This window comes from Pan troglodytes, chromosome 8 (genome assembly GCF_028858775.2).
Source record: "Pan troglodytes isolate AG18354 chromosome 8, NHGRI_mPanTro3-v2.0_pri, whole genome shotgun sequence".
Classification (NCBI taxonomy): domain Eukaryota; kingdom Metazoa; phylum Chordata; class Mammalia; order Primates; family Hominidae; genus Pan; species Pan troglodytes.
Window position 1 is genome coordinate 145,104,011 of NC_072406.2, and position 14,487 is coordinate 145,118,497.

Here is a 14,487-nt window from a genome sequence, read left to right on the forward strand (position 1 = left end):
GGGCTCAGATGGCTTTACCAGGGAATTCTTCCACACATTTAAGGATGAAATAACCACCAATCTTCTACAAATTTCTCCTAAGAATGGTCAGAAAGGAACACTTGCTAACTGACTAAAAGGCCAGCATAACTTTTACCACATCCTGAGGAGGACACACATGAAAGGAAAATTAAACATCATCTTCCTCACAAGCACAGATGCACACACCCCGGAAACAAGAGCCGCCAACCAAAGCTGGTGACATAAAGTGAGTGACAGCACAGCCAAGCTGCCCTATTGTGATAATCATTAGAAAGAATCAAGGTAATTAATTCAAGGAATGAAGGAGGAAAACATCATCTGCATAGATGGAGAAAAATATAAAAGCATTCATGACTAAAATTATTAGCGAATAGAAATAAACTTCCTTAATCAATAAAGATCTATAAAAACCTACAACAAACATCAATTATACTTCAGAGTAAAATGCTGGAAACTTTCCTTTGAGATAGGGTGCGCAACATAAAAATCGATGTTATCACCATTTTCATTCAGCCTCATACTGGAGGTCCTTGCCAGAATATAAGGCAAGGTAAAGAAAAAACAGTGTAAAGAGTGGAAACTAAAAAAGAAAAATGTGTTTGCAGATAAAACGATGATGTACACACAAAATCCAAAATAATCTACAGACAAATTACTAAAGTTATAAAGAGCTTAACAAAATGGATGCTTACAAGGCCAAAATGAAAACAATTACATTTCTATAGTTTATCTGGAGTTTAAACATGAAACAAAAAAGCTATATTTACAACAGCATCAAAAATATCAAATACACAGAAATAAATCTGACATGCATAACTGCCAAGCAGAAAACTCTGGTCTATTGTTAAGAGATGCTGAAGAAGACCTAAGTCAGTGGAGAGACAGACCATGTCCATGGATCAAAAGGCTGAACACCATAACAATGTCAGTTCTCCATAAAGTAATTTACAGATTCAATGCAATGTCAGTAAAAACTCTACCAGGGTTTGTGATGGGTCTGACACACTGATTCTAAAATACACATGGACATGCAATGGAAAATAAAAAGAATAGCCCAACCGTCCTGAAGAATGAGGTAAGGAGATTTTCTCTACCAAATACTCACAGTTGTAAAGCTCAGTAATTGACAATGAGATGATGATGCCAAGGATAAAAAACTAACAGAAAGCAAGAGAGACCCCAAAGCAGCCCCATGCACAGGTGGGCACCTGCTCATGCCCAGTGCAGCCAGCAGGGAAGGCAGCCAGTGACATTTCAGGAAGTGGCGTCAGAACAACGGGACACCCTGACTGCCATGCTTGAGGCTTGACCCCTACCTCACACCACACACACATCAAGTTCAGGTGACAGACAAAACTATAAAGGTGCAAAATATTTCCACTTTTTGGAAAAATACTATAACAGAATATCTGTACAACCTCCAGAAATGAAAACATAAAAAAAAAAGGACACACAAAAAACTGACTAATTACAAAGGAAATGACTAATGACTCTTATTACATTAAAACTACTAATCCCTGTTCCCAAAAAGACCTCCTTAACAGAGTGGAAAGGCAAGGCACAAAGTGGAGGCAGATCTGCTGGTCACATGGCTGCTCATGTGATTTTCCAGAATAAAGGATTCCTTCAAACCAATCAGGAAAAGTCAGAAAGCTTAATTAAATATGGGCGACAGCCTGGAGGGCACATCACAAAAGGATAGGAAGCACTGAAGGCCAACCTCACTGTGGCCAGGGGTGTCCCATTAAACCATGGGGAATGCCCCTGCCCACCCACCGGCTGCTGATATTGAGGGGAGTGGCATCAGCAGGGATCTACGCAGGGCCACTCTACCCACAGCGGGCATGGCAGTGAACTGAATGACCACTATGGAGGGCAGCATGGCAGCGTGGCACCAAACACCGCAGGTGGAGATGGTCCAGGTGTGCCCTAAATGCAATTCCGTGGGAGGGAGCGGGAGATTTGATCCACACAAAAGAGGAGGCCACGTGACCACAGAGGCCGACCGGGATGAGGAAAGAGGGATCTTCCCCGGCCCCTTTGGAGGGTGTGCCGCCCTCCCGACACCTGGATTTGAGCCCAAGGACACTGATTTTCGGCTTCCGGCCTCCAGAACCATGAGGGGATCAATTTTTGTTGTTTTAACCACCCAGTTGTGGGAGCTTGTCATGAACATCTGTCCTGTCTCGCTAGGTACATGTTGGACTTGAGTGGGGAAAGAAGGAAGGCTTTCCTAAGTGTCGGCAGTTGAGGGCAGACAGTGGTGCTGGGAGGGCCTGTGGGAGGCTGGGGGCTGATGGGACTCTGTCCTGTCCTCCTTTTTCTGGCTACAGTTCACAGTGAAAACTGGACTTGGGGACAGGTCAAGGGGACACCATGCTGTGACCAAGGTCTTGGGCCTTTTCTTTATGTCAACGTACCGGCTTCTGGATACTTGAGGGGTTCACAGTAGAGTCACTTCTGTCCTGTTTCAGTACAGACAGCACTTCCTCGGGGCAGGAGTAGGAAGCCCACTCTTCTATGCTCATGGGTAAGTCTTCCAGTTGTTTGATAGGAGCTGGGCTTTGAGACTAGAAAGGCAAGAATACAGGATTTACCTGAAATGGTGGAGGTGAAACAGCAGACACCCCTGGCCCCCTGGCATGGCTGTGCGGCAGGCAGGCCACAGCCCTGGGCAGCCGGCATCCTCCCCACCAGCAGGCCCCAGCGAGCGCCCAGATCCAGCCTCTGATACTGTTTCCAGGCAGTGCACACAAAGCTTTCTGCCCTGTGCACAGCCAGAGTTGGCCTGGGGGTGCCCAGGCTCAGGACTCCCGAGAGCTAAGGCTCTACAGCCTCTGCCTCCTGTGTCTCCCCTCAGTGACAGCTGGCCGGTGAGCTCAGCAGTGCTCGTGCTGGGGTCCGGGTGTGAGCGTCCCATGAACTCAGCAGTGCTCGTGCTGGGGTCCAGGTGTGAGCGTCCTGCTCTGGGAAGCTGGGCAGCCAAGTGGTTTCTCAGACCTGCCCGGCACTTTGAGAAGTGGATACTTGCAGAGGGAAAGGTTTCATGAGATGAAAAAAACACTTTTCTCACTGCTCTGGGACCCAGGCCCTGGGCTGTGTCTGCTGCCATGGCCTCTGAGCCTGGCAGACCTGGGACAACATGCTCTGTGCAAACTGCGTGCATTACGTGGCTAGCTCCAGGCCCGGGATTCCTGCCAGGGACAAGCCAGGGTGCTTTACAGACATTCCCTCGTATTGTCCTCCAAGAACCCTGACAGGGAGAGAAACTGAGGCACAGAGGCCGGCCGGGGCCCAGCCTCTGCACTGAGGCCACCTGGGGCTCCTCTGAGAACCCTGACAGGCAGGGAAACTGAGGCACAGGCCATCCCGGGCCCGGCCTCTGCACCGTGGCCACCTGGGCATCACCTGCTTGGGCTCCTTGACTTTCTCCTCCTTTCCCTTCTCCTTGTCCTTCTCTTTACTCCTCTCCTTCTCCTTCTCTTTACTCCTCTCATTCTCCTTCTCTTTTTTAGGCAATAACAGATGTGAGCTGGTTGCTGCCAGGGGTCTGTTTTCCGGAACTGATTTTCCTGCTGTCATCAAAGAAACCTGGTGGGGATGAAATCCACATTTGCAGCACTGAAAACCCACCCACCGCCCACTCTGCCCACCCTCCACTCCTGGATGAGGGACACTCAGACCCGCGGGGCTCCCCAGACTCTAGTGCTCTGGTGGTCTTGCATCCCCGTCAGCTGCCGTCAGGGGAGCCCCTAGAGCATGGAGCTGGGCTGGCCGGGGTGTGGGCACCGGGGGCTGCAGGGACATGCCCGTGAGCCTGCTGGCTCCGCGGGTGTCCCTCAGTCTCACTCCACTGTCAGGGACACAGCGGGACACCCCTGGCCCTGGGGCTCCCTGCTGGCCATGCCGCACCCTCCCTGCAGAGGCCCTTGTTGGGGATGTACCCAGGCAGGGAGGACATTAGGCACGCCTCCTTGGCAGGCCCTGCGGGCCCCTCGCGGCCCTGACACGTGGGGGTCTGGGGCAGGCGTGGCTGGCCCTGGGGGAGACTTGCCACTCCTCGGGTGAATGAGTTCGAGGTCTCTAATTAAGAACACATGAGAATAACGTTGAGCAATTCTCCTAGAAGAGTCACAAAGAATGGCAGCGTGGGCGCCCACAGCCCCGGGTCTGGCAGTGGTTGAGGCTGGGGGGCGGGGTTAGCGTGGAGCATTCTGAAGATGGGATGGGGGGGCCTCCCTGCCTTTCCTGCTCTGCCCACGGCTGGGCAGTGGCCCTCTTGATCCCGAGATGCCCTATGGGGGCTCCGGGCAAACTCGTCCTCAGAAGAAAGGCCTGCCATGCCTGGCGCTGCCCTGCTGGGGTGTAGCCTGCGGGAGGCCTGGACAGACGCACGGGGAGGCCCCCAACAGCTGCTCCTGGTGGGCTTTACAGGGAGAGGTGGTAGGAGGAGCAGGACAAGGAGGGGGGTGGGAGTGGGAAGAAGGCTCTGGAAGCCCCGTCAGCGGGCGGTTCAGGAGCTGTCGGGCCCCAGCTAACAGAGGCGCCTGCTGCTGCCTTGGCGTGGCGAGCCAGGCAGAGGCAGTTTTGGGTGGTGGTCGGCAAGGGTGCCAGGGCGGGTGTCAGGGAGGACCGGCTGATCTGGAGGGAGCCACGAGCCCCTCCCTTGGGGAGTGCTGGGAATGTGGAGGGTGCAGGAGTGAAGAGGGGAGTCTCTTGTTTTTGGGGAGTCTCTTGTTTTATGCTGATGGGAATCATTCGGTAGAGAGGAAGAATCTGGATGTCGCAGGAAATTGTTTACATCTCAAAGGTCTTTAGGAAATGCTGGGAAAGACTCTGATATCTTTACAACGCTCACTGCAGTTTCCCCAGCCCGCGGCCGTCCCGGGAGGTGCTGCAGGAGCAGGGGAGTCTGCGCTGGGCCTCACCTGCCAGATGTGCCTGAAGAAGGCGTAGGCTGCAAGGCAGCAGTCCTCGTAGCCCTCGGCGCCCGGCGACAGCACCAGGGCCAGCAGGATGTGCACGCGGGCCAGCGCCTCCAGCTGCCGCACGCTACGCAGCTGCTCCAAGGACACCGCCTCCTCGGCCTCGGACACGGGGCTCCGTGGGGGCATCTGCACAGCCACGTACTCCCCTGAAACACGGGGTGCCCGAGGCTGAGAGCAGGCCCGGCTACGGGTCTGTGGGCCTCAGGCCACTCCCTTCCCTGCCCGAGGCTGTGGTGGACTGCCCGGTGCCTCGTGGACCCCAGGTGCTCCACTCTGCTGCAGGCCGGCAGCCAGGGGAAGAGCCACGTGTTGTTCTTACTCTGCGAAGGCTGAGCTTGGCTGCCCCCTCACCCCCAGGAGCAGCTCCAGTCTCAGCTCCAGCCCCAGGCCCCCAGGCCCCGAGGGCTCTCCTGCTGCCCTGTGTGTCCTGGAAGCCTCATGAGCTGCACCTGGCCTGGGCACCCCATTCCTGTCCCAGACTGTCCCAAGGGCCTGGGAGTTCTGAGCAGGGCCCCCACTCATCCTGACGGGGCTAGAACCAGCGGCCACGGGGAGGGTGGCCCTGAGCAAGCCAGCATTGTTGAGTGCTCTAGGATGGCCCTGCTGTGCGCACGTGTGTGTGTGCGTGTATGTGTGTGTGTGTGTGTGGGGTGGCCACCCTAGCTGGGCTCTGCCTGCCTCTGCTCTTCACGGCAGGACCGCCGGAGCCACCCCATGGGACTCTCCGTGCGCACCTGCGCTCCCCACAGAGTTTCTGCCCTGGGTCACCCTGGGCTGATGCCCAGGCACTGGCAGTGTTTAAGCTCTGGATGATGCCAGTGGGGCCGCCATTGTCTGCCCAGGTCCCCATTTGCCAGCAAACCCCCACTTTCCTGCACTGCTGTGAGCAGGGGCTGGGTGGCCAAGGGCCTGCTGAGGAGCAGCAACTGGAGAACAGAGCCCCCACCTCGAGTCTGAAGCAACTCTGGGGATGGCTGAGGTGCCCACAGGGTCTGAGGTGCTCAGGACCCCCGCTCCCCCAGCCTCCTGAGGAAGGCTGCCTCTGGGCCGGCCCAGCTGTGTGCCCGAGAACATGCCTTCTGCCTGACTTGGATGGAACCTTTCTGTGAAGGTCATCTGGTGGCTGTCAGGCTGAGTCCCTCAGGGCCCCTGCAGAAGACAGCGCTGAGACACGTCAGGGGCTCCTGGCCTCCAAAGCCTGCACAGACACGTGGATGCCCAACGGCCATCCAGATCACGGAGCAGGAAGCAGAGCTCTGGGGAGCGGCGTGGGGTCGGCACCCTGCCAGTGGCGTGGGCTCACCATCCGGCGTGGGCTCTGGCTCAGGGACATCGCCGGGTGACTTCATGGCCAGCAGGATCTCGACAGCCCAGCGGAGGTGGAAGACCACGTCCTCGAGAGGAAAGTGTCTGTGATGGAGCCACTGGCCGAACTCCATGAGGTACTCCACCTTCTGCCACTCCGTCTCAGGCTTCTGTGGGATTGAACAGGAAGGGTGACATCCTCAGGGTGGCCCTGAAGGCGTTCCTGACGCAGTGGAATACTTTTATTGCTCATTTTCTACAAGAAAAGCTTCATTCTTACCCCCACAGCGATCGTTTGCAGGCCGCCTCTAATGAGACCAAGTTGCCATTTAGGCTCATTGGGACATTTCAGGTGCAGTTGTTTCTTTTCACAGGCAGAGGTGGGAAGGCTGCAGCTTGGCGAATTCCTTCCCCGTCTCCTCACCCTTTGCAGATGCCACCCTCCTGGGGCCTCCCGGGTCCCCAGACATTCGCTGCACCACAAGAGGACACAGGACAGGGGTCCTGCTGTCGCCCTGTCTGCAGGTGGCCCTCTCTGGGTGGCTCTGTGGGCAGCCCCATGTCCCTGCTGGAAAGGAGGCCTCTGCAGGGTAGGAAAGGTGTTTGCCCTGTCCTGCGTCCAGATGCAGAGCCCAGTCCAAGGCCTGGCCCGTGCAGACTTGGCCACCATCACTACAGAATTGGATGAGGCCGCCCTAACCTGACCCTTGCAGAGCAGAGCCTCAGCCCTGCGAGCCAGGGTTAGCCTGCAGCACACCCTCCGCGGCCCTGCGAGCCGGGGTTAGCCTGCACCGCGCCCTCCGAGGCCCTGCGAGCCGGGGTTAGCCTGCACCGCGCCCTCCGAGGCCCTGCGAGCCGGGGTTAGCCTGCACCACACCCTCCCCTCCACAGGTGCTGCTGGGGCCACGGCCACACTCTTCTCCAGCAGGGTGGACCTCGCACTGGCACCACCCCACGTGCCATGCACGGATGTCGCCGCCACTTCATTTCTGCTGTCAAATATCTGTGGCTCTCTGAGCGCTGGCCCATGCCACTTATTCAGCCCACGAATCTGCTGGGGGTTCCCTCTGTGCTCGGCACTCACACTGCATCAGCCGTCACGAGCAGGTCCCCGTGGGGTGTGAGTGGTGCGTGTGGGATGTGGGGTGTGTGTGGTCTGTGTGGGATGTGGGGTATGTGTGGTGTGTGTGGGATGTGGGGGGTATGTGGTGTGTGTGGGATGTGGGGGGGGTGTGGTGTGTGTGGGATGTGGGGTGTGTGTGGTGTGTGTGGGATGTGGGGTGTGAGTTGTGTGTTTGGGATGTGGGGTGCATGTGGTGTGTGTGGGATGTGGGGTGTGAGTTGTGTGTTTGGGAAGTGGGGTGTGAGTGGTGTGTGTGGGATGTGGGGTGTGAGTTGTGTGTTTGGGATGTGGGGTGCATGTGTGTGTGGGATGTGGGGTGTGAGTTGTGTGTTTGGGATGTGGGGTGTGAGTGGGATGTGGGGTATGAGTGGTGTGTGTGGGATGTGGGGTGTGAGTTGTATGTTTGGGATGTGGGGTGTGAGTGGTGTGTGTGGGATGTGGGGTGTGAGTGGTGTGTGTGGGATGTGGGGTGTGAGTGGTGTGTGTGGGATGTGGGGTGTGAGTGGGATGTGGAGTGTGAGTGATGTGTGTGGGATGTGTCGGGTGTGAGTTGTGTGTGGGGGTATTGGGTGTGAATGGTGTGTATGAGATGTGGGTTACAGGTGTGAAGGTGCAGCCTGTGGGGTGTAGTATAGGCTGTGTGGGGGTGGGATACATGGGGTGTGTCTTGGTCGCAGCTGTGGGCTGTTAAGTTGGGTGTGTCCATGGGTCTAGGTGCAAGGTGTGGGTTTGTTGTGGGTGTCGGGTGTAAGTCCAGCCACCGGAGGATGGAGCTGCAACATCTCGAGGGGGAAGGCAAGAAGAAGAATGGTGGGAAAAGCAGGTGTTTGGTTTTGGGTAAGATGCTGGCCCCAGGGTGGGGCCAGGCAGGCAGCAGGATTCACAGGTCTAGGGGGTGGGGGGTCTGGGCTAGAGAATTGCTTGTGGGTAAAATGGGCGGCAGCGGTGCTTAGCTCAGGACGTGCAGTGAGATCAGATGGCCAAGGTCCTGCCCTTAGCCCAGGGCCTCCTCTGTCATGAAGAGGTGGGAAGGGGAGAAGGATGAGGAACCGGTGAGGTGGTAGGGCCTGGGAGCCACGTGAAGGATCCCCATGGATGGGGAAGGAGGGGAGCAGCTGTGGAGGCCGACGGTGGCTCCCACAAAAGCTGTGTACGTTGGGGAGGGCCTTGGCCCTGATAGGAGGCTCAAGGGAGAGCAGGTCATCTTCTCAACAGAAGTGCGGGGCCACCTGGCATCCACAGGCTGAGGAGTGCCGGGGACCCTGCCTCACACCATATAACTCATTAACATAACAGCTACATCTATAAAACTCGGAAGAAAACAGGGGAACAAATCTTCAAGACCTTGGGTTATGCAACAGTTTCGCAGATACAATGCCAGAAACACAAGCAACAAAACAAGACACAGACAACTAGAATTTCATCACAATTTAAAACGTGTTTGTGCCACAAATCATGCCATCCAGAAAGTGGAGACGTGGTTGAAAAAGCAGCTCACAGAATGAGAAAGGGTTTGTAGATGAGGCTCCTGCTAAAGAACCTGCATCCACGATACACCATGAGCGCCTCTAAAGCAACGAAAACCAAACAACCAGATTAAAAATGGGCAAAGGACTGCAATGAACACTTCTCCAACAACCTACAAATGGCCCATAAGCATGTGGGAATATGCACCTCATCATCAGTGGCTGGGAAAATACAGGCAAACACGAGGAGACACCCCCTTCACCCCTGACGGCACAGCTAGAACAGTCAGACGACATCAAGAGCTGGTGAGCGTGTGGAGAAACCGCAGCCCACGCCCTGCAGGCGGGAGGGCAACCCTGTGAGGCCGCTGTGGGAGACAATCTGGCACTTCATCTGATGGCCCCACACAGGGCGACCGTGTGCCCAGCAACTCCACTGCTGGGCTGTGCCCCCGGGGGACAAGGACCGGGCCACGCCAGAACTCGGGAGCAAATGCTGACCGCAGCATTCCTCACAGCAGGCAGATAATGGGAAACAACACAAATAGCCATCTGTGGACTGTAAGACACGTAACAGAATACGACTCGGTCCTAAACGGGAATGATGGGGATGGCCCTGGGCGATGTCATGCTGCATGAAGGACCATGTAATGCTTGGCTCTGTTTACAGAAAATGTCCAGATCTGTGGCTTGCTGGGGCCGATGGAGGGAGAGAAGGATGGGGAGTGAGTGCTGATGGAGGCAGGGTTGCTAGGGGGTGATGAAACCTTCTAAAATTGTGTGTGGGTGATCATTATATAACCCTGAGAATTTACTAAAAACATCATGTTGTACCTCTAACAAAGACAACTGAAGGAAGGACTCGGGTAAGTGAAGACAGAAAACACTTTCAAGGGTTTCTGCCCCGAGGCCCAGCGCAGCTCAGCTGGGTCCTGCCTTCCCCAGCCGCCCGCAGCCTCCCCTCCTCAGGCCCTTCCTGCTTTCCCTGGAGGAGGCCAGGTCCCTGCCTGATACCCGCGAACCCTAGCAGGGCAACTGCCGAGGAACGACGTGGCCTCTGGTTCCCCGGAGCGAGGAGCAGTGGCTCCCTGTGGCTCCCCACGGCGGTACCCGGGCATCTGCCTTGACCACCCAGTGCCCTGAACCATCCTCAGTTCCCGATGCCGAGGGCCGCCTGGACCCCAGAACAATCCAAAGGCCTCGGGGCAGGATTGCTCTGAGCCGGAGAAACAGCTCGTGTAACAGAAAAGCCTTTTAAGATCTTCACTAATGTTGAAAGGTTCATGCCTTTCACACCAGGGGCCTGGGATGCCTTTTCGTCCCCAAGATGAAGTTCTCGGGTGCGCACCACATGCCCCTTGCCCCTGACAAGCAGAGGCATCAAATCAACGCCAAAGCGCCCACCTCCTCCTGAGCCCACCCCAAGGGGAACGTCCGTCTTGCCTTCCTGGGGGTGGGGAAGAGACGCCAACATCCCCAGAACGCCCACATCCCAGGGCCCTGCAGAGGCCTGCTCTCCTCTGCAGCCACCCGCCCATCGGGGCCCCTGCCCTGCTCTCCTCTGCAGCCACCCGCCCATCGGGGCCCCTGCCTGCTCTCCTCTGCAGCCACCCGCCCATCGGGGCCCCTGCCCTGCTCTCCTGTGCAGCCCCGCCCATCGGGGCCCCTGCCTGCTCTCCTCTGCAGCCACCCACCCATCGGGGCCCCTGCCTGCTCTCCTGTGCAGCCCCGCCCATCGGGGCCCCTGCCTGCTCTCCTGTGCAGCCCCGCCCATCGGGGCCCCTGCCCTGCTCTCCTCTGCAGCCACCCGCCCATCGGGGCCCCTGCCTGCTCTCCTCTGCAGCCCCGCCCATCGGGGCCCCTGCCCTGCTCTCCTGTGCAGCCACCCGCCCATCGGGGCCCCTGCCTGTTCTCCTCTGCAGCCACCCGCCCATCGGGGCCCCTGCCTGTTCTCCTCTGCAGCCACCCGCCCATCGGGGCCCCTGCCCTGCTCTCCTCTGCAGCCACCCGCCCATCGGGGCCCCTGCCTGCTCTCCTGTGCAGCCACCCGCCCATCGGGGCCCCTGCCTGTTCTCCTCTGCAGCCACCTCCCATCGGGGCCCCTGCCTGCTCTCCTCTGCAGCCACCACCCATCGGGGCCCCTGCCTGCTCTCTGCAGCCACCCACCCATCGGGGCCCCTGCCTGTTCTCCTCTGCAGCCACCCGCCCATCGGGGCCCCTGCCTGTTCTCCTCTGCAGCCACCCGCCCATCGGGGCCCCTGCCCTGTTCTCTGCAGCCACCCGCCCATCAGGGCCCCTGCCCTGTTCTCCTCTGCAGCCACCACCCATCGGGGCCCCTGCCTGCTCTCTGCAGCCACCCACCCATCGGGGCCCCTGCCTGTTCTCCTCTGCAGCCACCCGCCCATCGGGGCCCCTGCCTGCTCTCCTCTGCAGCCATCCGCCCATCGGGGCCCTTGCCTGTTCTCCTCTGCAGCCACCCGCCCATCGGGGCCCCTGCCCTGTTCTCCTCTGCAGCCACCCGCCCATCGGGGCCCCTGCCCTGTTCTCCTCTGCAGCCACCCGCCCATCGGGGCCCCTGCCTGTTCTCCTCTGCAGCCACCCGCCCATCGGGGCCCCTGCCCTGTTCTCCTCTGCAGCCACCCGCCCATCGGGGCCCCTGCCCTGCTCTCCTGTGCAGCCCCGCCCATCGGGGCCCCTGCCCTGCTCTCCTCTGCAGCCACTCGCCCACCGGGGCCCCTGCCCTGCTCTCCTGTGCAGCCCCGCCCATCGGGGCCCCTGCCCTGCTCTCCTCTGCAGCCACTCGCCCATCGGGGCCCCTGCCTGCTCTCCTCTGCAGCCACCTCCCATCAGGGCCCCGGTGCCTCCAGGGGAGCCTGGGGGCTTCCACTTGGGGCATCACCCTCTGGGCCCCCCTCACCCTGCTCAGGGACGAGGACCTGACCACGACCCCTCCATGCTGGAAAGGGACCACTGAAACCAGCTCCATCCCTCGTCCCTGACTGGTCAGCAAGAGGAGTGCCTGGGGCCACGCGGTGCATTCTCTGTGCCCGTCAGCCGTGGCTGCTCTACGTGCTGCCCACGCCAGGTCCCGGCTGAGCTTCTGTCCACTCGGTTCTCCCTTTCACTAAAGGACAAATTTTACCACGTGCACCCACGCTTACGGCTTCGCACCTGCAAGGCCTGGATGGCGCTGTTGTAGCAGGCGAGCTCTCCAGACACGCTCGGCGAGTTCAGGGCCAGGCGGTGCCACATGCGCGCCAAGTAGTCCTCACTCTCGGCCTTAAATTTCTGTATTTCCATCGAAAAATTCTGCCCGAGCTTGGCCTTCACGATGACCATGTGCTTGAAGATCAAGCTAAAGAAAGGGAAGGTGAGAAACCAACGTCGGGATCGGGTGGCAGAATTTTAAACATGGGTGATGCAGCCCGGACTTATTCCTCCACCTCCAGCTTAAAAAGACGAAGCAAAGCAGAGCCCAGGTGAGCGGGGGTCTCGGGGCTACGCGGGGGTCTCGGGGGTGAGCGGGGGCCTCGGGGCTGTGCAGGGTTTTCAGTCCCCGCTCTCCCTGTGTTGAATTCTCCTGGCGAAGTCAAGTCTTCCAGTGCAAGTGGGAACCTGGGGAGGCCCAGGCAGAGGGGGACAGCGTGGAGCAGGGGAGCACACGCTGGGTGGGGGAGCAGCAGGCAGGTGCTCACAGGTGATGGGGGGAGCACACTCCGGTGGGGGAGCAGCAGGTGGTGGGGGGAGCACACTCCGGTGGGGGAGCACACCCCCGGTGGGGACGCAGTGGGTGGAGCACTCACAGGCGGTGTGGGGAGCACTCACAGGCGGTGTGGGGAGCACTCACAGGCGGTGTGGGGAGCACTCACAGGCGGTGGGGGAGCACTCACAGGCGGTGTGGGAGCACTCACAGGCGGTGTGGGGAGCACTCACAGGCGGTGTGGGAGCACTCACAGGCGGTGTGGGGAGCACTCACAGGCGGTGGGGGAGCACTCACAGGCGGTGGGGGAGCACTCACAGGCGGTGGGGGAGCACTCACAGGCGGTGGGGGAGCACTCACAGGCGGTGGGCCGTCCTTGGCAGCACCTGCACAGCCTCATCCAGCACCTTGAGGCCGCCCTCCCAGTCGTCCTGGTCGGCATGGCTGTGGAAGAGCAGGCCGTAGAGCGCAGCACGGAGCGCCAGGTCGTCCTCAGCCCCTGGGAGGGAGGAGGGGTGTCCTTGGAGCCGCCTGATCCCTCATCAAAGGCGCCCTCGGACCTCCCAGACTAAGCTGCCCATCACAGTGCCCCTGAGGTGGAACCGTGGCTACAGAGGTGCCCAGGCCAGCGCATGCCCCGCAGGGCTGAAGTGAGCTGTGGACCTGCATGGCCCCTCCAGCCCCACAGCGGCCACCCGGGACGCCCTTTCCGTTGCAGGAAGCAGCTGTCTTGTCTCCTTGCTGCTTGTCACTCTCCATCTCCTTGGAGAATTCTGCGTTCACAAACACAGACCTGTGTTTCCACGTATTAAAGATTGGCGAGCAGGACTTGGGGTCCTTTCAGGAGTTGCATGGAAAGCTCCCCCGCGGCCGAGGACACAGCGCCACGTGCGCGCTCGGGAGTCCTCATGCTTGGCGCCCGCAGCACGGGAACAATCCCCGAGTCTCCACACAGGCAGCGGAGCCATGTGACACGCAGAGGCAAAGGTGCCCGCCTTCAGGGCACACACAGAAATCGCCTGCCTGCCGGGAGGTGAGCCCCACCCAGCCTCCATAGGGCGCCCTGTGGGCCGTCAGTGCCCCCAAATGCACGAAGCCAGCAGGGTGGATCCTGGTGGGATGGAACCCTCAGTGTCTGGGCGAGCTGCAGATGAACTTGAAGGGCCCTGAAGAGACGGGGTGAACAGGGCCGCATCCCTCACACATCCCCACTGGGCACAGAACCCAGCCCACTCTGCCACCTTCCGGCCAAGAGTCCTTTTACCTCAAGGATTCCAAGAGCCCCGGGAGATCCAAAACATCAAACCAAGGCCATGGAGGCCCCACCTGGGGAAGGGGTGCTGAGTGGCGGGTCTGTGCCTTGTTGCTGCCCCCGACCCAGCACAGCCATGGCGACTAGAATGCTGACGCGTCCCCTACCCATCATGGGCGCTGCCCAGCCCAGCCTGCACACCCTTCCCCTGACGGTAATTCCCACACCCTCCCGGCTTTTTCAGAGGTCAGTGAAGGATCTGTCTTCTCTCTTTTCTCTTCTCTCTCTCTCGCCTCTCTGCTCTCCTCTCTCTTCTTTCTCCTCTCATCTTCTCTCTCGCCTCTCTCTCTCCTCTCCTCTCCTCTCTCCTCTTTCCCCTCTCTCTCTCCTCTCCTCTCTCCTCTTTCCCCTCTCTCCTCTCCTCTCTCCTTTCGCTTCTCTCTCTCCTCTCTCCTCTTTCACCTCTCTCTCTCCTCTCCTCTGTCCTCTCTCGCTTCTCTCTCTCCTCTCCTCTCTCCTCTCCCCTCTCCCCTCTTCCCTCCTCTCCCCTCTTCTCTCTCTCCTCTCCTCTCTCCCCTCTTCCCTCCTCTCCCCTCTTCTCTCTCTCGCTTCTCTCTCTCCTCTCCCCTCTT

General features: G+C 59.0%; 1 protein-coding gene across 6 annotated transcripts in view; it reads right to left on the bottom strand.

Moving 5' to 3' along the window:
• Positions 1 to 14,487, bottom strand: part of CFAP46 (cilia and flagella associated protein 46) — a 137,316-nt gene that overhangs the window by 64,252 nt on the left and 58,577 nt on the right. For all 6 annotated transcript variants that reach the window (XR_010147079.1, XM_024346698.3, XM_063782367.1 and 3 more), the window contains 6 exons: positions 12,964 to 13,102; positions 12,075 to 12,258; positions 6,313 to 6,484; positions 4,950 to 5,155; positions 3,430 to 3,612; positions 2,442 to 2,591 (listed from right to left, as the gene is read on the bottom strand). Coding sequence is in view for 5 of the 6 variants with exons in the window: in XM_024346698.3 (XP_024202466.3) it covers positions 2,442 to 2,591; positions 3,430 to 3,612; positions 4,950 to 5,155; positions 6,313 to 6,484; positions 12,075 to 12,258; positions 12,964 to 13,102 (1,034 nt within the window). In the remaining variant the exon portion in view is untranslated. The remainder of the gene's footprint in view (positions 1 to 2,441; positions 2,592 to 3,429; positions 3,613 to 4,949; positions 5,156 to 6,312; positions 6,485 to 12,074; positions 12,259 to 12,963; positions 13,103 to 14,487) is intronic.